This window comes from Copadichromis virginalis, linkage group LG6, assembly GCF_057382275.1.
Source record: "Copadichromis virginalis isolate Kocher_CV1m ecotype Utaka linkage group LG6, C_Virginalis_male_GT1.1, whole genome shotgun sequence".
Lineage (NCBI taxonomy): Eukaryota > Metazoa > Chordata > Actinopteri > Cichliformes > Cichlidae > Copadichromis > Copadichromis virginalis.
In genome coordinates, this window is record NC_140623.1 from 29,577,887 (window position 1) to 29,602,165 (window position 24,279).

At 38.0% G+C, this 24,279-nt stretch overlaps 1 protein-coding gene across 6 annotated transcripts in view; it reads right to left on the reverse strand.

Annotated features, from left to right (window-relative positions):
* The window catches only part of LOC146708047 (myosin-10), a 65,216-nt gene extending 44,208 nt beyond the window's left edge, over positions 1-21,008 (reverse strand). For all 6 annotated transcript variants that reach the window (XM_085459763.1, XM_085459762.1, XM_085459760.1 and 3 more), the window contains exons 1-3: positions 20,789-21,008; positions 14,589-14,970; positions 8,041-8,197 (exon numbers count right to left, since the gene is read on the reverse strand). In XM_085459763.1, coding sequence (XP_085315889.1) covers positions 8,041-8,197; positions 14,589-14,933 — 502 coding nt within the window. In that variant the 5' untranslated portion in view covers positions 14,934-14,970; positions 20,789-21,008. The remainder of the gene's footprint in view (positions 1-8,040; positions 8,198-14,588; positions 14,971-20,788) is intronic.
* Positions 21,009-24,279: the final 3,271 nt, after the last annotated feature.

The window sequence follows — 24,279 nt, forward strand, 5'->3', positions numbered from 1 at the left end:
CTCACTTGTCCTGAGTAGTGACCAAACAATAAGACGATGGATACAAATAGAAGAAATTAGCTTCTTCCAAAGGGTGTCTAGGCTCTCCCTTAGTGACAGAATAAGTTCAATCATCCAGTAGGGAGTCAGATTAGACTCCCTACTTCTCCACATCAAAAGGCTCCACAGTTGAGTTGTTTCAGCCATGTCCTCCCATGAAGAGGCCCCATGGCAGACCCAGCACACCCTGGAGTGCTTACATCTCTCAGCTGCTTTGGGAAGGCCTCGGTATGGACTTGTGTCTGTTCAGATGAGACCTCCCCTACCAGCGGCTGTTATTTCGGTGACATTACTTATTGGTCATAAGAACTGTTTTGTGGGTTTCGCATGATTACTGATGCCCTTGCCAACTTCACATGACTCCATGCTGATGAAAGGCAGTGGAGATTTCCCGCAGGACATATAATATTATTAGCTTAAGTAAAGGAGTTTGAAAATAATTCTGAATGCTTGATTTAGAATTATGGAGGGGAAAATGATCAGATTACAAAAAAAGAAAAGCCAGAGTGTTTTCAATCCAAAGATTTTAAGATATTACGTAAGCACAATAAACTACACTGACGATGATACAATTAGACGCCTGAAAAGGTCGGCATTGATTCCGTTACAAACTGTTGACAGTGAAAAATCTGGCGATGTCTTGTAGCACTGACACAAAAACAGAAACTCTGCATGTGGCGTTTCACTCTGTAGTGAGAGACGGGAAGAACGGGAGGTGATCTTAGCTCCCGACAGTGAGCTCATTGTGATGCTGTGGCATGCTGGGCCTGGGCCAGCGACCATCACCGAGGACTAATGCCTGTATTTAGGAGCGGCAATAAACTCACTTCTGAGACCAGGGCTGCAAACGGAATCAAGCCATTACTGAAGTGTCACAGTGGGACAAAATCACAGTGGTATAAGGAGGGAAACCCATTAGCTGAATGGTCAAGGTAATAAAGGCAAACCTAAAAGCTGTCTCATTAGCAGGAGGAAGTGCATGCTTAATGTCTCTATACTGTCTGTGAAGAAAAAGGAAGCTATAATGTTATGATATATTAGGTTAACAGAGTAGATAAGTAGACATTATCTATCAGTAAAAACAAATTTCAGTAAATTAGCTCTGACTATCATGTACCTTATATCTTCAGTATAAGTAAATATTGAAAACCGAGGTTTAAACACATTAATTATACATTTGAGTTACCGAATTACAGGTTGTCATCACAGTGAAGCGCTACAGAAGATAGGTTGTGACTTGTGACTAGAAAGTTGAGCATGTGGTTTCAGTCACCTCTGTTCCTCATTCATCACATCCATTTATAAAACACCAAGATGTCGATGGCACAAACCCTCATCTCAAGGCTTCACTAACCAGTGGGTGACATCACAGTTTGTTCGGTCCGTCTTTTAGGCTGAACTCTTTAGACTCCAACCCAACTGTGAGTTACACAGGACTGGCTGAAGTCAATATCTCACTGTATTTCCTCGCTGCATTTAAGCAAAACAAAGCCTGAACCTCACTGTCAGATCACTTCTCATTATTTTAGGTTTAGGTATATTAGGTTACATGGCTATTTAACCGTTGTTTACACTTGTTTAAAAAAAAAAAAAAAATACTGCTGGGGCAATCAACAACACTTATCTGTGGACCAATCACAGTCCATCTACATCATTCAAATGTTCTCCTATGCTGAGAGCTTTCTCCATAGTAGGCGTTAAAATGACCTTAAAAATCTGAGTTCTATGAACTACACTGCTCTCTAGTACCGGGTTGTACCTCAAATGGTTATTAGAACAATTAAAAGGCTCTGTCCAGTGCCCATGACGACCAGACGACAGACCTCAAGACCATCAGAAGGGTCAGGAAAATGCCACTCACAACTGGCTCAAACCGACACGGACCAGAAGAGAAGTCAAATATTACCTATCGAAAATGAAAGACTGTATTGGAACTTAACAGCCAGTGAATTCCTAACTTTGAAAAATTGCAGTCTATGAAGAATTGACACCGCAGGAAGAGTAACACCTGTAATAATAACATATGTGGTCTGACCTTACAACACCTCCATCCAACTGCTTCTGCTAAACGCACAGACCAGCAGGATGAAAATGGATAAAGCAGCCATCCTTTTAGGCACATTTCTGCCTCTCTAACCTTTTTTTCTACCACCACTCCAAATTCACCCAGCTCCTTGAAATGCAGTGTTTCTGTCATCATTTAATGCAGTGGTTTAGGTCTGTAATAATCAGTACCAGACAGAAAAACCTTTCCAAAACAATATGACGACTATATATTCACTATCACACATTTACTTTTCCAGTTAAACTCAGGTAGTTGGGTTGCATCCCGTGTGGAAACTATAGGATCTGCTTTTTGGATGATACTGACTTGGATGGCGCCATGTGTTGGGATGAATCTGAGCTATAACTACAGAATAGACATCTGAATTATTGCTGATTCTGAAGAACACTGCAGCGTTTGGCATGGGAAGCTATTTCGTAACACAGAAGGGGCTTTTCATTGTTTATTAGTTCAATGCCTCTGAGCAGTTATAATTATGACGAGGCGCCAAAGGGACTTTTACAGACCGTTAAAAAGTTTGAGTCCTGCTTTCAGTGCCCTGCACCAAATGTTGTCTATCATCATGAGTACACCCTATAAATATGAGGTAACCATTTACTACTGGTGAAAGGCACCAGGGTATCCCTTAGCACAGAGGTATCTGACAGTAATTTTTTTTAAACCCAAAACATCCAAGCAATCAATCATTTCAAACCATTTTAGGGCTATTATGGCAAAGGACTCTGTTGTGGGCAGAACTGGGGCTGATGGTTCAGCCAAGGACTTACGCATGGAAACAAATCGAATGAGTTTTTGAGAGTCTGGTTTCGTGGAGCATTTATGAAAAGGGAAGTTTGTAATGAAATCCGAAAGGAAGATTTACTGTGTTTGGGAAAAACTGACAAGAAGATTTAGATTTTTATTAAAAGTATTCGTACAAATTGAAGTAATGGAAATCATTCAGGTAGTCTGCACATCAGGTGCAAAATAAATCAGTGGAGACAGCTAGAGTGGCAGCCAAAGAGAAATAAAAGAAAGCAAAGAAAACAGCAAGAAATCAGTGAGAGTAAAAGGGAAAATAAGACATACTAAAGGATGGAAAAAAGGAGGGGAAAAAGCCAGTACAAATCAGTTCTCTTTTAACTCATTATACTAGATTCATAATAATAGTGGACAATTACGTAACTCACATTGCTGACAATGCCAAAAATGATATTGTACAGTGGACCTACAACTATGCAACAAAAGAGCAATAAGCTAGCAAAGTGCAATAAGTGATTTTCTAGTTTCTGCTGAAAAGGGTGAACAAGAACATTTAAGAGCAACCATCGACGGAACAGCAGTGATAGTTATAGATGCAGTTGTGAAAAAACCCTTTAGGATAAAACCTGAGTTAGATGTTTCAGTGCTCACAAACACATTTGCTTGTGCATTTTTAAATGGGATAAAAGTGCAATTTTTGTGATTTTAAAAAAGAGCATCTTTAGTAGATGTTTTGGACCACTGATTAAAAATAATGAGCAAATACTTCCCACTTGCTTTAAATGGACTGATATGTACAGAAAGGAGTTTAAGGTTGAAAGAATCCAGCATCAAGCCTCAGATCACAAAGTCACCAAAGCCATTACAGCTACAGATCTGATCAATGTCAGGTGGAACTACATTCATTTAGACTGTACGTTGCGGCACTATAAACTTTACTGAGCTGGTTTTATCACACATTTTTGACATTGTGGTTTATAATAAGCACTTCTTACTATAAACTTCTGATTTTCTTTATAAAACTGACCTGTGTTAAAGAGTAACAAAGAGCTGCGCTTTGGGAAAAACCTCAATAAGCCAAGATGGATCTAGCTAGAGCTGACCTAATGCCCTGATTAAACACCAGGGAGGGACTGAAGAACGGGGTCTTTCTTCATTTCCACTGAAACAAAGACCTCCTGTTTCGTAACCCCACCTGGGACACTTAGAGTGGTGTTGTTGCATGGAGACTGTTGAAATGTAAGACAGCTTTTTCTTTCTTTAATGTGTTTTTTTCCAATATTTCCTCACAACACATTTATACATAAATAAATAATAAAATTAGCTTCACGAACATCAGTGAGTCAACATCACCGGTTCAGATAGAGGGGGAGGAGGTGGAGGTGGTCAACAAGTACAAGTACCTCGGGCTGTGGGTGGACAATAAACTGGACTGGTCATGCAACACAGAGCACCGGTATAAAAAAGCCCAAAGCCGACTGTACTTCCTCAGGAGGCTGAGGTCTTTTAACATCTGCAGGAAGCTCCTGAGGATGTTTTACCAGTCGGTGGTTGCTGGAGTACTTTTCTATGCTGTGGTGTGCTGGGGGAGCAGCACAGCAAAGAAGGACTCATCCAGGCTGGAGAAACTGATCAGGAGGGCTAGCTCTGTGGTCGGCATGAAGCTGGACACTCTGGTGACAGTGGCAGAGAAAAGGACATTAAAGAAACTGATGGACATTATGGACAATGCCAGACATCCTCTGCACACGGCCATAAACAACCAGAAGAGTCTGTTCAGTGACAGGTTGCGTCTCCCAAAGACAAGAACTAACAGACTTAAAAACTCCTTTGTCCCACACGCCATCAGACTGTTTAACTCCTCCCTGGAGGGGAGAGGGAGGGGAAACAGGAGGACAAAGGAGGGGGGAACAACTAAGCTGTAGTGCCTCTTCACCTCACTGTGCAATACCTTTTGTGCAATACTTTTGTAAATAGTCAACAGTGCAATAGACTCAATACTTGAAATGTGCAATTCACTTGTATTTTTATTTTTATTCCTATTTATTCTATTTATCCCCTTCGTATATTTTATTTATATTGTCTCTGTATTTATATATATATATATATATATATATATATATATATATATATATATATATATGTGTGTGTGTGTGTGTGTGTGTGTGTGTGTGTGTGTGTGTGTGTGTGTGTATTATATATATATATATATATATATATATATATATATAATATTCTGTAACTCTGTAACTTCTGTCGGTGCTGTGCTTTTTTGGAAATCGAATTTCCCAGAGGAACCCACCCGAGGGATTAATAAAGTTCTATCTAATCTATCTAATCTAATCAAGAGTGAAAAAGAGGACAGTTATGTAAAATATCTGGACCTGTAATCAATGACAGATGTGCAGTGAGTTTCAGAGGTCAGCTTGCACGCACCGACTTTGTTAGATAACACTTCATTTAAACTCCCATTTGAGCAATGACAGGCTTCAGACAACCGTGAGTCGTTAATGACACTAAGCTCTGCTCCAAAGGTCATAAATTACACCCAAAAAATGATTTCTCACCTGTCTCTTGTTCTGCCACTGCAAAGCATAATTATTAAAAGTGAAAGGTTGGGTGTAAATCAGTGAAATTTCAATAAATCAATTTGACATAACAGAGGCTGGAAGTGACATCTAATACCAATTTGCTAATATATGTTTCTTGACACAGCTGTTTTCATATCTGCATAAAATAGCTTCAGTCATTTTAAACATTGTCAGCTCTTCTTCTGATTGTATTTCTAAAGACATTTTTGCCCACTGGTGGCATCTAGACCGACCACAGCACCTGACATTTTTATTCAAACAAATTACAGTTAAGTGGAGAAACTGGTTCCCTTTCACAGAATAGTTTCATTACTTATATCTATTTTTAAATCCAGACTTAATGTCTAAAACGTGTTTTTACAGTTAACAAATCATCATTAAGTATATGTGTTATATGTTATACAGAAATCTATAGTACACTTCTCAAATTCAACTTACATTCACATTTACCGGAAAAATATTTAAGCCAAAACTGATCACTGATCCTGGCATGTCACTTGATTCATGTCATGTTATGTTATATATATTGATATCAACTAACATGAAAACATTTTCCCTCATTGTGCCCAGACTGGGGATTCAATTCAAGAGAAAAAGCTCTAAATGTCCTCATCTGATCTTTGTACTCAATGTCAGCAATATTGGATTATGATTTTTGCATCATGCAATGAAAGAACCAAAACAGACATTCCTGCTATTTGATGAATTAAATATTTTTTCTAAAAAAAAGAAAAAAAAAAAGAAAAAAAAGGAAGACTTTCAGCAATATTTTTTTCACAATATGTCTATATTCAGATTTTAAAAAGTATAAACACCCCATTGGGAATTTCATGCATATTGCCTGCTCCTACCAGGAAATCTGATAATATAAACCACTTTACAGTTTCCTGCCAGCTTGGAGAAGAGAGAAAGAAGAAAAACACCCATCCTAATCTAGTGTATACAGCTAGAAATTCTCTTTTATTAACCAGGCTGCCGAAATGCTCAGGGCCAAGGTTGAACAGCAGCTGGCTTTCACTAATCTTTAACCTACAAACCTCCTTTTCAATCACAACTGTTTATTCTGATATGAACACAAATGGGTTGGACTAGCATTAAAAATTGCAGGCCCCATCTGTGAGCTTTAGACACAGACAGTAAAAGCAGGCAAGAATGCTAGCGGGGCAACTGCCTCATTTAACCCACAAAAATATGACAGAATCAAAGCTTTACTAATTGACTTGTCTTGTAACCCATCCCCAACCACTGCCCTAGGGTGTTACTGGGCCCTCTCCTTCTACAAATAAATATATATATATATATATATATTTCATATTAATTATCTAATTTATGTGCACCTGTTTCACTTCATTGACAGTTTTTACTGCAGTTCACTATCACACTAGTTTCTCTGCTCGCTCTCTAAATACAACAAAAACCAACAAATGTTAAACTGTCTGAAAATAAATGTCGAAAAATCTTGAGTCAACCGCAACCATCTCAAAGTCAGCCCAAAATATCTGTACTAGCGGCTCTTGCGCTGATAATGTTACAGCTGTAACCCCCAAGATGCAAGCCCACAGTGAAATAAACACCCCTTTACTCCCCCCCACTGCACCCCCCCTCCAAAAGCAGTCAATCTAGGGGGAAATACCACCATGCATCCACGCCCACTCAAGCAGAAACACAGTTTTTAGGAAACAGAGGGTGTGAAGAAAAGGCTTCGATCACAAGAAACTCGCTGGGCTCAATGACAGATTGTTGCCGAAGTGACTGAAAATATCCCATAGCCTTTATGTCATTTAACCCCCCCCCAAAAAAAAAACATAAAAACATCAGGGGTTTAAAGAAAAAATGTCTTTGTCACTAATCACATCAGCATGATGATGTTCCCATGTTCTTTTATTCAAAGAGGGCAGAGCTGCTTGTTGACGCTTTCTGTGTACCAACATGGAGACACAGCAAAGCCTAAAAGGACCGACGGGACTGTCCAGTCTGTCACCACCCCCACCAGTCAGCCCTCGCAATCACACAAAGGATCTATTGTCGAGCACAATGGGGTCACCCTCTCTGTTCTCGCTGGTCTGATCCTAGTCAGTCACTGCTCATAGAGCCTGGACGCTTTCCAGCTACAAGGATCTTCTCAGACAACGTTGAGCCTGGACAGCCGTCACTCACAAGATTCTGTGATCCTACGATTTAAACTGTCAACTATGTCAAGGACAAAAATACAATCTGATAGATGTGTTTATGGAGAAACCTTTCTAGTAGTGTTATTGTCTTGTCTCAAGACATAACCTCAAGCTTTTTGCTTAGTGTTTGTTGTGATTTTATTTAATACAAACTTAATTGCAATTTTGTGGCTATAGAAAGCTCCTGTGTTTGTGAAGGCTGGTAAAAGTTTAAAAATCACAAGTGATAATACTGATAATCCCATCTCTAGATTGACACTGAACATATTGTGAGGAGATGTGACCTTTCAATGCACTAACAAAAAAAGAAAAAAAAAAAGCTCCAACCATACAGACATCCTTAGAAGTAACACTCTGACATTCAATGACATTTTAAAGTGCAGTAAAGTGGTATTTTCTGTAAGGGTTGTGGATTGTAGATAAGAAGACTTACCTTGGAGCATGCATCTGTATGCAGACTCTGAGATGGCGTATATGTGAGGGGGCATTTCGTGCCTCTTTTTGCCCCTGTACATCTCAATGATGTTTTCGGAGTAGATGGGCAGGTTTTTGTAGGGATTTATGACCACGCAGAAGAGACCAGAGTACGTCTACAAAGAAAAGAAAACATGGTCGAGTGTTAATTCCTCAGCAGCCCTAATGCAACATTTATGACATGATTAATATATCATATTACCTTAAATGTATTGATTACAGTGGGCAGTAAATGGGCAAGGATTTGGATGTAAGGAGAAATTTGTAAGTAATGTGCTTCAACAGGAAGTATATTTTGTGTCTGCAGTACATGTGTCGTCCGCATCACTTAAGCAGGAACACGTCACTATGCCAACTAAGAGAACAGACCTTTAAATTGAAATAGTTGCATATTTACCCAAACCATGATCTTTTTCTGAACCTAACCTAGTAGACGGTAATGCCTAACCTTAATGAAGTTACGTATTTTTAATGAATAACTTGGTTCTTTAGTCTGAGTGGCAAAATCTGTTTGTCTGAACAGCATATTCATAATTCACTCCCTTTACGCTCATGAGCTCCACCTGTTCATGAGGCGATGTGCTTTTCTTGTTTGTGGTGATGAGCATAACCAAAGTTAGCTTCATTTTGAGCTAAGGGTTCGAATTAACAGTTTAACATAGAGATCAACAGACTTCTATTTTTTCTATTTCTTGTGATGTGCAATACTTCCATTAGTACTGTACAGTACCAGTACATGGAATGAATTCAGATATGTTTATTTTCTCTGCTTTGAATTATTGTAGGGTCTATATAGAGATATAGAACTGAAATTCTATCTTGCATGGGATTTTTTTTATTACAATAGGAATGTAACCAGCAGTAGGTTGTCAAGCCATAATGCTTGCTAACATAATCCTACATTGCTCAATATGTTGATTTTTTATTTTGCAGAAAGATAAAAACACACAATTTATTCAGAGAAAGATGTGATTGTTTAAATAACTGTTTCCCTGTATTAACAGGCAGGTTTTTTGTAAATGGGAACATACAAGTCTGATCTAGTCCAATGTTTCCTATCAGACAATTTGTGAATACTACAAATCCTCTAAAAATCAATTTTACTTAAGAACAAACATACAAAATGTCCTGAAAGTCCCACTGTGGTGCATATATTAAAAACGGTATACAACTGGAGATTTCCCAGTTTTCTTTCTAATACGTAGAAATAATGTTTTTCTCTGCATTAAACTGGTGGCAGGTTTACCCAGAAATCCTTTGACTAACAACAAAAATCAGAGGCAGCGGGAGGTGATTTTAATCCACAACAGAATATCTGCCTTTTAGCTAAAAAATGCAGACAGGCCAGAGCAGGGTTAATCCCTGACATGTCTGCTGCTGCTGCTAGAACATTAACTAAAAACTGTGTGGGGTACAGAGTGAAGAGCACATGAAAGCAGATTAATTATCTATCAGTCCTGATCAAACCTAAAATTAAGCTGCAAAGATAGTAACAATACGGCTTTGTTCCTGCCTGACACTTTATTCTCTTCTCTCCTCCTCACAACCCTTTTTAAGCTTTTACTCCTTTTTCTCTGTACTTTGAGTCTCTTTTACCTTTCTAATGTATGCGCTTGGCTGGGCTGAGAAGCCACACTCTTTAAATGATGTTGTCTGCAGCAGCCTGTGGCCCCGCTAACCCAGTTGTTGAAGTGGAACAACGCTGATGAAAGCAAAGCATGTTTTGGGTGCAGACTGGACTGTACATGCAAGTCAGTGAGAGAGAGAAAGCCTTCCCCTCGGCTGGAGTTTCACACCACACATTCATGTAAATGCAAAACCGACAGTGTTCACATTTACTTAATTTTTTTCTGAAGTTAGATTGGAGTTCGAGTTAATCGAGACCCACCTCTTGTTTTTGTGTGTGATTGTGTGTGTGAATGGGTGAATGACTGAATGTAGTGTAAAGCGCTTTGGGGTCCTATGGACTAGAAAAGCGCTATACAAATGCAGGCCATTTACCATTTTTACCATTTTTGAAATTCAATAAATTTACAGTAAGCCTGTAAGTGATCATGTTGGATAATAATGATGTCAACACTGGCCAGAATGACTCTGATTAGGATTTTTGCCATAATGAATCAGCCCTAGTCTGATTCAACATACCATTATCAGTTAAAACAAGTGTACTTCTTTAAAGTATTATTTTGTACAGTACACTGGAAATGCTCATAAACCAAAGCCATGCATATGAATACCAAAGATTATTATGATTTAAGATCTGATCCATATTGCCCAAATAGCCACTGAACCTAAGATCTTGGCACAACTTAGCACACACTAAATTCAAACACTGCTGGTAATGGAGTTGCTAAAGTTGCTAAAACAGAGTCAAAACTAAAACCTGCCCAGAAATGCAAACAACCCTGAGACTTACACACAGTATCACTGAAGCCCATGTGTCTGGAGGGTGGAGTAACATCACCAGATGGCCAACAACCCATCCTCCCCACCTACTCTATGTGCACAGATGCTGTAGACACAACTCTGCTACAATCTGGCCAACGAGAGATTTGTTTCTCTGGCAACATTAGCAGTATTTGAACACCAACATTATTATACAGTATTGGCACTGACAATCCTCCACCTAACACTTATATACTTTGCTAAATGCCATCAACTATAAAAGGTAACTTGAGCTTACAGGATGTATTTGAGGGAAACAGTCATTATATCCACTTCGCAGACCCCCTACAGTGGGCACAGCGCCAAGCAGACAGATCAGTGATCCTGACCAGCGTGGTCCACAGGCAGTGGGGAGAGGGATGACTCAGCTGGCTGTCCTTCATGGTGGACCTCAGGGGGTATATGCAAGATTAGTGGGGCTCAGGGGCAAAAGGGTTGGCTGCCTACACAACCAGGCAAAGCAAGATACGAGCCAGCAAGTATGAGCCATAACACCACGCCAGAGCACTGTGGTTCATTTCTGTATCAAATGACTTTTGACGAAGTAAATTTTCCCATAGGAAAGATACCAAAGCACTCCTGTGACAAAAGTCATATTTTGATCAATACTTGTTTTAAAAAATTCAAACTTGAAAAAATTCTGGATTTATTAAAAATATAAAAAGAAGACACTTGTTTTTTTAATTAAGTGGATTGTCTTTAACTTTAGTTAACACTTCATTGAATAAATAAACTATCAAAATAAACTAAAACCACCACAGCTTAGCTAAGAGTGGATCTGGGCTTTTATGGAAGGGCTAAAAGAAGCTAAAAGTACAAATGAAAATAAAATTCAATCACTTAAACAACCCTGTATAGAATCGGGTAACCATAACTAATGCATCTCAGATTGTAGTGTTCATAAACTGTGCCCAGTACCCTGAGAGACTCTGGCCAACAGAGAAAGCTTAAACACAGTCTGAAGGGCTTTCTGGCTCTTCAGAAACATCCAGATGAATTTCTGTGAACTATGCAGTGCTTAGCAACAGGATCTGACTTGGTGGGAAAAAGGGAGAAGATTTCTGGCGTCTCAGCTTTCCACTCTGACATAGCGGGGCAAACTGGGCTCTAGTCTTTGCTGACTTCACACAAAAAATAGCAAATGCATTTGCATGTTTTAATTATAACCATTTGTGTCTGGATAGAAGATTTAAGTGTGCTCTAAATCTTTAGGTGCTCCTAATCTCATTCAGCAGCTTGATTAAAATATAGGAATCTGTGGGCTAACTTACATTCAAGCAACAGTGATAGCTGAGACCCCCCCTAAATAAAAATGTGAGGAATAATAGCTGAAGTCACCTTGTGACACAGAAGACAATAAGTCTTAAGGAGGTAAGAGGCAACAACCACAATTATCTCATTAAACATCCACATGCAGACCTATGGAAGGCACTGGGTCAACTAACGGAGAAAACCCAAACAACTGGCTAAAATTGGAATCCAGGCAAAGCTACCATTAGTTTACACTTCTGTAGTGATGTGAATATGAATCTGTTAGGGTCGAGCGGTGGCTGTGGTTCACGTGGCAGAGCGGGTCGTTTATCAGAATTTGAGTAACTGAAACACGTATGTGATGTTAGCATGCCATCTCCAGCGTGCAACCTTCCTTCAGTCCACACACTCTTGAGCTCTTTCCACATTGCCCCATGGCAGCATGTTTGACACAGAATTATCTCATTTACATTCTGCAAAGAGGTTTATGTCAGCGCTATGCTATGCTGGCCTGACTTAAAAGGTCATACAATCCTCAAAAGCAGGACGGGAAAACATGCAGAGTCAGGAATGCTAAAGCAGCTGACAAACACAATGCCCCATGCATCCAACTCAAATCTCTTCAAACCCTTTGTTTATTAATTTCACACTGGGGAACACTGGCCTTGTGGAAAAATCAAAAATAAATGATAACTTAGCAACACAAATTGTACCACAGAGATTAACAGTAAGGCATTTCTATGGGCCTCCAGAACAAGCAATAACAGCAAAAAGCTTACGCACATTGGCTGTTAATTAAAAGTCACTTTTCTCACAGTAAAAGAAATTTCAGTTATTTGAACGCACAGATGTTGCTTATCAGTAAACAGAAAGAGCTCTGTTAAGGCAGTTTGGATACAGTGTGACTCAGCACTGATCATCCCTGAGCAAAGACATGAGGCCTGGGTAATTTCTTTGAATCTCATAAGCCTTCTTTAAAATATACAAACACATTTTTTAGAAGAGCATTTGGAGTTTTCTGCTTTTTTTATTTATTTATTTTTACACTTGGGCTTTTTTTTTTTTTTTACACTTTATCCTTTTAGGTCACACTTTACACTGAGTTGTTTTTTACAGCACATACAGAGTGAAAATCTGGAACAGATTATTCATTTTTTTAGTGACCTACAAAGAGATTACATATGATCTGCATTAGAAAATGTCCTTTGATTTTTCTCATAAGGTCTGATGCTGTCCAAACACATGGCAAAACTTATAATCCTAAATCCTTCCCAGCATACACTAATGTCAAGGCATTTTATTGCCAACAATAATAAATTGTTGGCAATTTATTATTTTGGTGTAATAAAATACACCAAAATAGCTGAAGGAAAAATATCCAATTCAGTTAACTATTGATTGATTGATTGATTGATTGATTGATTGATTGATTGATTGATTGATTTTTTTTGCTTAGCAGGGCTAGGTAGACCTCTGTACTCTTGGGGCTACTGACCAAATAAATTGGCTTTGCCAATTCCAGATTTATATTAAATTAATGGGTGCCAAATTTCAGTAGCAGAGCAGATTGGATTTAGAGAAAGAAAGTGATCATGACCATGTGATGTCACTCCTGCAACATATCGGAGCCCAAAAAATACAAGGGACAAATCGCTGAGCCGAAAGCAGTCTCAGCTACACTTACACTTTTCAAAACAAGACAAACAATCTGAAATAATTTTCAACCAAATAATTTCAAGGTAAATTATAAAATATTATGAACTAAAAGAAAAAAACACAATTGCACAAGCCTTACATTCTGCTGTCAAAGGAGCTTGCAAAGAAAAGCGTCTGGACTTCTTTAAGTTGCTTGAAGACGTTTCACCTCTCATCCGAGAAGCTTCTTCAGTTCTAAGGTCAAATGGTGGAGAGTCCCAGACGCTTTTCTTTGCAAGCTCCTTTGACTACGATGACCTGGATGACTGAGAACCTTCACAAACGTACATTCTGCTCTAAGTACAATACCTCCAATTTCTAACCACGCATTCAAGTGTGAACATGGCAGCCGAATTGTACCTCCTTCCTGGGTCTCAGGTGGCCCACAACCTCTGCATTTGTGCTATTCCAGGAATGCGTATCATTAAGTGGGTAATAATCACAGGGGAAATCAGCAGATAATATGGGACACGAAGGCTTGCCCATTGAAGGAAATGTGTTTTTTAGACTCTTGAATTAAGAAAATCAAGTGTGAAATAGAGGAAGTATAGTTTATCTTTGTTTTGGTTAAAATGAACCACATGTTTAATAATCTTTGTTTTTATTATATAACGAACCCAGTAAAACAACTTCTAAGACATTAGACATTGGGGGGGGGGGGGGGGGGGGGGGGGGGGGGTAGTGATGTTTCTCCATGAAAGTTTTTACCAGGAATCCACCATTTCTGTTTAAAGCCTTGTAAAATGAATGGAACTAGGTATTCCAGTTGACCCTCTCTCTCACTGTTAAACGCCACTGGTTTTGGCTAGCAAAACTATCACCTGAGACTCACATGTCAGCGACACAGAATAGATATGACTCTTTGCTAAGAAAGTGGGAAGCACCTGATCATAATCACAAAAAATAATTGACTATAGTTATTCTCCTACTTACATGCAGTTTTAAAATGTTATCTCTGCGGGATTTTTAACATTACAGTAATATTAACCAACCTAACCAAACCTATACTGACAAGTCATAGTAAAGTAAGTCATGTCATGTCAAATTATGACAACTGAACTGCTGAAGAAGACATTTCTTATGAATATAACTTCTTTATAACGTACAAATACTTACATAAATAAGGCCGGAGTAGTAGCGGTCTTTGAGGTTGTGAAGCACGGATGCCTCGTTCAAGCAGGTCAGTTCAGCCATATCCTCCACCTTGGTGAACTTGGGCGGGTTCATCTTCTGGATGTCATCCTTGTTGATCACCGCCTTCTTCCCGTTTTCTGCTAGCTCCACCACCACCTCATCTCCACGCTCCTGTTGAATACTTGCAGCCTCGAAGCCGTGGCGTTCTGATGGAATCCATACCAACCTTTTGGCAGTCCAGTCGGCCTGTGCTGCCGGGTTGTATACCACAGCGCGGTCCACAAAGAGGTACCGCTCCGGGTCCTCCTGTCCACTCCTCTGTGTCATTGCTGCTGGAAACCAGAAGCAGAGCACTCTAGGCCACCTGTAGAGAGCAAGCAAAGCACGAAGTTCATCAAAATGTAACCAATTTCACCACTCAATTGTGACTAGTACCCTTACTTAAAGATCTGTGAAAAGTTCAAACACCAAGGCCATTTTTCAGGCAGATAACTGAATTTAGTAGGAAAAGCTACTTTTAGCTGCTCAGAGGACTTGCCGCCTCCTGGAGTTGAACCAGGGACCTTTTGCTAGTTAGCTGAATGTGAAACAATTAACTATTAAAAACATGTTACAAAAGGCAGGTCTCAGTAGGACATGACAGTGTGGCAGAAATTGAAATTGAACATGCACAACACTACAGGTGAGCTAACGAGAAATTGACCAATATCGCTGTTTACACCTTTGCCTTTCCTCGTGGGAGAAGCCATAATGGCTTCTGTGAACAAACATCTATCTGTGCTACGTCAATATTTCAGTAGTAATCGTAGGACTTCACTCAAATCAGATTATTACCAAGTTGACTCGAGTTGCAATTTTAAGCCAAATATTAGATTTTGCCATAAAACTAAAAAACCTGGTAGTAGTTAAGATATAAAATGCAGCATAAATGCTGACTCCCTGTTAGCAGAAGAGTAATAACTATGGATGACATAAAATTCACAGAGTAATCTATTACTTTAGCAATGAAATTTAACAAAACAAGTAAGGCAGTAAGGCAAACAGTTTCCATTTGTAGCAGTTTCTGTAATGAGGGCTATGAGAGCATTTATTAGGTTTAGAGTCAGTGGTGTTATGGATTGCTGTGCATAATGATGGGTCTTCACTTGTGATATGAATCATAAACATTTACAATTCGGCTGTATGTGAGTAAAGCCAGTTTACACTAACTTAGCATGACTAAAACTGGTAAAGATGGTTGATATAACGTCACATCAACATTCACTTTTAACAATTTCAGTTATGACATGATTCCATCAAGATGTAACTCAGATAGTTGAGTGCTGGCGGTGGTTAAATGTTTCTCGGATGATGCAGCTTTTGTAATGGCTGCTAAATGTTGGCTCTTAGCAAGCTCAGATGGTAATGACTGGAATCCTTTTGAAAACAACAGCTATCAGCTTCTTCAAAACAAAGCCGTGTTCTTAATAATTTATGTCATTGTTTCTGATTTGTAACAGTAGCTTTTACTGGGATAATACATTTTACAGTTTTGGTTTGTGGTTATGATTGGTTGTGCCAATGTGAAGCTAAATACTCTATAAACAAGCAGTTAGTTAAATTTTTAACATTAACTTAAATTGACAACATTATTTTGTTGTCAATTTTGATTTACTGAATAGGTTAAGGGCAAAGTTGGACAGGATAGGGAACACCTATGTGGTTTGATGACATCTATCAAATCTGGTGTGTTAGAGAAAGAACTTGGCTAGATAACTACCTGACCACACAATCTTGCAATCAACACTTCAGTCAGGACAATATGGATGATTGTGCAGTTACATCAATTAGCTCAAATACCACAATAATTTGTGGCAAACAGTAAAGTCTGAGCAAAGCTACTGTTAACAGGCTTGTTGTCAGGCTGTGTTAACTGACTTACAGGTCTGTAGCAGACACACCCGTCTTGCAAAAACTGGACAACAAGCTCAATCCATGAGCTCTAATAAGGAAAGCGGATCACAGTGACTAAAGCTCTGTTTATAGTCACTGCATTGGTTGTTGCACATGCCAACCGTGATGTGATCACAGCCCCATAACCATTGTCTGACGTGCTACAGTATTCTCCAAGTTGATACCTGTTATCCTATACCATTAGTGCTAATATTGTATAGAGCGCTTTGAGTACTCCGGGAGAGTAGAAAAGCGCTATATAAGAATCAGTCCATTTACCATTTACCATAATATAGGAGCACAAGTGCTAGAAACAGGAAGCAAGGCAATTTGTATCTTTTCAAGCTGTTGCAGCACCTCCCACTCTATAAACTAGAGATTTCTGAGCTCCTACAGTGAAATGACAGTATGGACCAATGCACTCGTACACTGGGTGTACATGGCCGGTCATAAAAATCTAGAGGTGCACCACACGATGAAACTACACCAAAGTGTGCTCCACGTCAAAAGTGACGCCACAATTGCTTGAAAACAGCGGGAATAAACAGGCCATAAGACTACACTAACGAGAAAGCCTAAAAGCCAAATAACACTACACGTAAAAGGTTGCTGAAAAACCCTAACGGGTTATATTTTAAGATGTTTTTTGTTTAGTGAGCAATAAAAGCGACAGAATGGGAACAAGGAATAAGAACGCAAGAGGAGCATATATAAAAAAACATGTGACACTGTGATGCTATCTTTTATTTAAGGTGGGGCAGTGCACATTATGTAATACAAACACTCAGGTCTGTACAAGTGCCAGATTTAGCAATACAGGCTAATTTATAGCCCCAAATAGAGGCATGTATTGTTAAAAAGGGAAAAAAGGAAATGCACACAAGCACTTGATCAACAAATAGTAGTAGAATAACAACAAAACATATGCAAACTATATGTCATATGTCAAAAAACTCCCCCCCCCCCCCCAAAAAAACAAAAAAAACCTGTGATAAATTAAGCATACGAAAGTTCATGGACAGTAGAAAAAACTATATTAGCATGCACATATTAAGATATTTATAAATAATTACAATGAATAAGCATATTCAATAACCACTGAATAACAGATTTACCGACATAACATTTTTTTTAATACCCAAAATTTAAAAACTTAAGCAAAGGTTAGTTTTATTATGAATTTTGATATCAAGATATCGGTCTCCTTGATCACTACGTGTGTACTGGTTCGGGAAAAGCTAAAATGACTGACCTCTACTGGAAACACTGATCAATCAGTTTAAACAATTAAAAAAAATAAAATATAAAAAACACATTATCTGTTAATGTCTATGTTGCTGCTTGTCTGTCATAGGTTTGCTGTGAATTATGATTGCCAGTCTTATTATTATTATTATTATGTATAACCTATCAGAAAACACTTAGATTTCTACAGTTTGTCGACAATAAAGAAAACAAAATGGATTTTAAATACTAGTGCAGAGCAATTTACATATAGAGGGGTGATTCATCTACACCTATAAAAAGATACAGTTAAATCATGAGAGGGAGCGTCTAATACTCTAATGAGAGAATTTTAAACTATACGAACCTATAATGCGGAATTATCTCTATTCTGCCATTTAATTTGTTTAAGTTACTTTATTCACATGAATTTAGGGCTTTCCAAATCATTTGCAGGAGGCTCAGACAGATTGTGTGTGAGTGTCAAGCCTCCTACCTGAGTATAACCAGCCCACATGTAGAGTAACGTCACTATCTGTGCCGCTTCAAAAGCAAACGAGAAACCCTGACTATTCTGTCTGATAGAAAAATTAAGTAAATGAAATAATTTAATACCATTACCATATAATCAGAGCAAAAATATTTGCCTGTTAACAGATTTGGTAACTGAGAAAAAAGTTTTATGATTTAGGTCTTTTTTTCCTCAAAAAGATTCAGGTGTGTTGTCTTTTTTAAAATGTAATAAATATTTATATTTATATTGAATATTTGGTTATTAAATCACAATTTAAAATGTTATCATGATTATTGATATTTTCTTCCATGTTGTTTTTTTTATTTCGACTATTTATGAAAGCATTTGTTTAATCTTATTTACTAAGTTAGGAAATCAATGTTTAAGTCAACAAAAACAAAAATACCCAGACTGTTTTGGCTACATTTCGCTGCCTAACTGTGAAACATAAAACTGATTTTAAGGGTTAAATATATTAAATGGTGCAAAATATCAAGTGAGTGTAATCCCCAAATAGCGCTAATAGTTATGCTTAGTTTTTCAGTTCATTTCAATTTCAAGTTCAAAAACATGCTTTTTGGCATTAAATACAGGCACAATTAGCTATTTTGCAAACACATTAAATCAGTTTGAGCATTTTATATTTTCTGCCTCGAGAAACGAAGTCGCAGAAATGCATATGCAACATTTTGAGTCATACCTGACACACAATCTTGTCACTGCAATCTCTTTCTAAATACCAACTCTACCCAGTTTGTGCTGCTGCAAGTCAGTATATCTGCCCCTAAATGTTTATTTTGTAAACCCCTCTTTGGGTCAGCTCCACAACATATTATTGATCTATTAACTCCACATTTTGCCTCAAGGTCACCTCTCACTGAAACACCAAAGATGACCGGGCTTTCTCCGTTGTTACCTTCAGCCTCTTAAACAGTCTGCTATCCCACATAAGGACCTGTCCAGTACAGCTCTAGAGACTCAACTATTTACAATTAAAAAAGAAAAAAGAAATTTTTACTTAACATTACATTGACCTATAACATTTTTATTATTACTCATTACATTTTAACAATGTTGTTAATGTGGGTGTTGTGATTTGTTTTTAGAGATTTGATCTTAATACGTATGACACAACCGGACAGGACTTTGGGTCAGATCCTGTTGTTTTTAATTTACATGTTTTATATGAATAAAAGTAGCTTGACATAAAAATACTTTTTGCTCTTTTCACATTTTTTGACCATGTAGGCTGTGCCAGTAAACTACTGCCCACTGATATCAGTCAGCAAGGCAAATATCAGTCCATACCAATATCGGGCAGATATATCATTGCAAATCTAAAAAAACTATAATTTTATACACTCAACAATCACCTGACAATTAGATAATTACAATAATCATCAGCTGCAGTTCAACACATAAACATGCCTGCAGCAGTCTATAATGATCTTATATCTTTTACATTTTTAACTCAACTTCATTATATTTTTATAATTTAAAAAAATCTTTCAGAAGTGCACCCAATTATCTTGTGGGCACAAAATAACATCAAGATAGAAATGAAAGAGAGCGGGATAACTGTAAACCTTGGCACTGGATGCTTTCAACAGCTGACGCGGAGACAAGTCTGGATGCATCTTATTAATCTAACTCAACCTCAGCTAAATTAGAATGCTTTATTAATCCCCGAGGAAATTATGTATTCCTAAAGATATTTACACAACAATCTAGTCCCATGCTTAAATCAGGCGCTGTTGCAGCCAAATCTGGGTCAGGTCACGGGATGGAGCGGGATCAGTGCGCCTGCCTTGTTGCTCCATCCCCTCAGTCACTCTCATTCAGCTTGGCAATATCCTGTCCTCATCATGTCCGGTAAGATAAAGAGCTGTGAAATTGCAAGTAGCCGTGAAACCCCCTCGTAAAGGGCTGCAAATATGTACCGGGCCAGGCCAAACAGCTGCATTGGCTAGATTAGCTCGCTAACATTAGCTCAAAGTTGGCGTGCTGTGCTTCACCTCCCACCCACTGGAAAAAAAAAGATACCTACAAGGACTCATTGCTCTGTTTAGCCAACTGTACACAATTGAATTGGTTTGAACCGCTGCTCTTATAGCGTTAAGACGATGAGGTAAGAGAGATTCCTAAATAGTCTGCGCAAATGGGAGTTTTAGGGATGAACTGTGCAGCTTCCTAAGGCACAATCCCATCATGGGTGTGGGTGGCTCAAAGACGTCTGGGTGGGGATAAAGCAGGCGGACAATGACCACGCTGTTTCAGACTAAACCCTTGAAGATCAAACTTGAAAACGGAAAATCTTCAACACATTCATCTATATGTGAACAAAAACAGTATGTTGGGTCCGGGGCGCCGGGACAGCGGCTAGCATTAGCCAAGCTGATGGTCCTCCATCATTAGAAAGTCATGCCACAATAATCCGCTAGCTAACGGTTACTGTTGCTAACCACCACATCCCCACTAAAACTCCCGTCCCCGGCTTCTCTGCTCTGCTTACCTCCCGCAATAGACGAAGAAACCCGACCCGAGTGTTTATCAGTGTCCAGCAGATGATAGCAATAGTCCCCCGAAACGTGCTAAACAGTCCCTTCTCCGGCCCGCTCTCTCTCATCAGTGGTACTCCCCCACCATCCAGCATCCGCTCAACCGAACTCTACCGGGCCCGAGAAGATGCACAGCACGACCGCCGCCGCCGCACTCCTCTAAGGCAACGCCTACTAGGAATATGATTGGCTGTCAAAGTCTGATGCCTCTATGCGATTGGTGAAAAAACAATTCCCCATGCCGAAACTTTAGCTTAGTTAGTCGACAACTGCCGCCCAAATGCCATTTGTCTGTGGCCAATAAATGAACACCTGCAGACCGTTGGATGCTGCTCCAGTGGGATGTAGTAGAATCATATCAAATTATTAAGACAAAAAAATCTGGAACATTTATGTGTATTCATTAAATACACTATGTATTTGGTTTTACCGAGCTACAACACCTTTAACCTGTTTACACTCTATCGCTGTGACAAAGCAATTCCTATGTGTATTCATATATATATATATATATATTCATTTACTTTTATATCAGTGTTGCAGTGTTTTAAGCAACAATATTCGGTTTTGATTAAGTACAATTTTTATTTATTGTATAATGGTATTTTCTTTTGTTTATTCATACATAGAATACACCATGTAGTGGTGTATTGTAGTGGTATTGTAGTGTTTATTATGCAGAAATTATGGAAATCTTTCTTGGATATGAGTTTTTTTCCTCCTGTGTTTTATATTTACTTTGCCCTTTTAAAATCCTGTTTGCATTAAATTTTAGTAATATCATAACGTTTAGCTTGCCAGTATCTACAGAACCTTCTGGCTACATGTGTGTCATTCTTGTTTCTTTTTATGGCATGTTTTATTGTTTTTTGTTAAATAATCAAACACTTAAACTGATAACCAAGTCAAATCGAGTAAGCTTGTTATTCTACTATAGTTAGATTTATTCTGTGTGCTCTGTCTTATCTGTTCAGAGTGGTGGAACAATTCGCTGTGTTTACTGCGCCCCCTGTTGCATTAAAAAGATAGTGCCATTGCTTAGACGATGTCAGAGGAAAACAAAAACTACTACTACTACTACAGGGTGTATCATTCGTCGCTTGATCACCTTATGTACATAGATGCTTTTTTGTCCTGTCTTCATGTCGCCGCTCTTTTCTTTTTTTGATGACTAGCAAAAGACAGAAAATTGATATTTCCTGATTTATATAATTAACGTTTTGACTGTTAGGAGGGAAATAAGAACAACAATGTTTAGTTTTTTACTTCAAACTTTTACTGGCTCGTAATTTTACTCATTAACTTTTACTGGCTCTATTCTGGCTCTAACGTAGGGTAACTTTTAAAATTAAGTGTATCTTGCATGAATTATTTGCTTATTAGTTTTAATTGCAGTCATTATGGTAACCACCTTGTTATTATTAAGAAAGAGTTTGTGAATACTTGGAGCTTTTCTGATGCATGAATTTCTTTGAGTTTCTTGTTCAGGTTTCCCAGTCTTCGCCCACATTTCCCATAGCTTAAAGTTGCTGTGTGCAGGTGTATCTACCTCTGTATTCAAGTTATTTGTTTATTTTGGTAATACTTATCTCCTGTGTCTTGTGTCTGGTTCTGTCTTCCTGATTTTTTTTTAACCCATGTTTTTTCCGTAGGTGTGTCCACTTCTTGTAGTTAGTGCATTCATAGCCTCAGTTCTCCCATTGCCTTTTGTCATGTTGCAGTTCATAGCAGTGTGTCTGTTTTCTTTATTTGTGAACTAAATTTGACGTCCACACAGTTGCTCTATGACATTATCTGCATAGTTTTTGTTGCTTCAGCTTTTCATAGAGTTCATGCTTTGTACACACTTTCACCTACATTGAGATGTAGCTATATACAATATTTTGCTTTTCATATTACACATTAAGCCCATTAAATGACCATGCCATTTTATAGACATCTATATAGCACAGAAAGTTGTATGTATAGCCAGCTGTATACTGCCCACCTGTGATTCATGTGATCGGTCATAACAATCACATAAATCCCAGTCCCAGTCATATATTATTTGATGTCCATGTGTTTACCTGCTGGTTTTAACCAGTTCTGAACTGGCCTCAGTCAGATTCTTGTGTAGAGCCACTGGAGCTGCTGTTTACACGGAAATCAAACTTTCAATCAATCAGACTTTCTGTACCATCTTTCAGCTTTGCAGGTGACTGACAAGCAGATAGTAAGACAGAAAAAGAATAAAGCAAAACCAGTTATGTTAATAAGCAACATAAAATAAGAAAAAAATAATAAAGTCGATAAGTAAGGGTACATAAATGAAAAACAATGGGAAAACGAATAAAAAATGAAGTAAAAATATGTAAGTAAAATAATATAAAGTAAGGCTAGCTATAAAATGTAATATAAAATATAGTCAAGGTAAATAAAAATGCACAATAATGAATAAACCGTAATCTATAGATGAAAATAAGATAACACAATAATGAGGGGGGAAAGCTAACAAAACAAAACAAAACCCCAAAACCCCTAAAAAATTGTTAAAGTGCTATGATTTTATTTGTGAAGCACCCAATGATTTGTATCTTGAAATACTCAATATAAATAAATGCACTTAACTATATAGACAGGCCTTGTGGGATAGCCTTTTTCTTTCTTTTATAAAATTGTAGCTATGTTTCTATTCTGTTTTTTTTTTATATGTACCACCACGACAGCAGTTATGTTCCTAATACAAGCTGAAATTTGTAATTCACACTTTGCTTTTCATTTCTCCTCCTGCTGTTTACTGTAGTCTAGCAGCAGGATAAACTTACACTGTTGGCATTCACCTCAATGTTTTATTTTTAGGCTCAGCTCCATCCTGACAAATACACATGAGCCCACACAGAGAAATCTCATAAAAACAGTTAAACATAACTCCCGCCTACTGGCCAAGTTACTGCTGGTATATTTATTAAAGTACAGTCAATCAGACCTTCTTTAGGTATATCAAACAAAATTCTTATATATATACATTAGAAAGATTCAGGAAACGCCTCGGTCAAAACAACTAATCAGAACAATCTGACTATGAACTCATTGCATGTGTGCAAAATTAATATGGCAATATTATTCACAGCACTAACAGCAACAACACCCACACAGAATTTTGCTAATTCTTGAGGATATTATTAGTAAAAATTGCTTTAAATTTAGCATTTCCCTCAGGTATAATTTTCCAGTATTATCCCAAATACACCTGTACTATTCCTTCATGAACATCTGTCAAACCAAATGGTTTAAAAAATATATCTGTTGTTCCTTTTGTATCTGGAGAAGTAAAAAAAAAAAAAAACTAAACTAAAAAAATTAAACTAAATAAGAGTAATACTTTAGCACCGCTGAACATAATATTAATTAATAATAGAAATAACTAAAGGTGGAATTAACTGATGTTTTGCCACAGGTACAATCC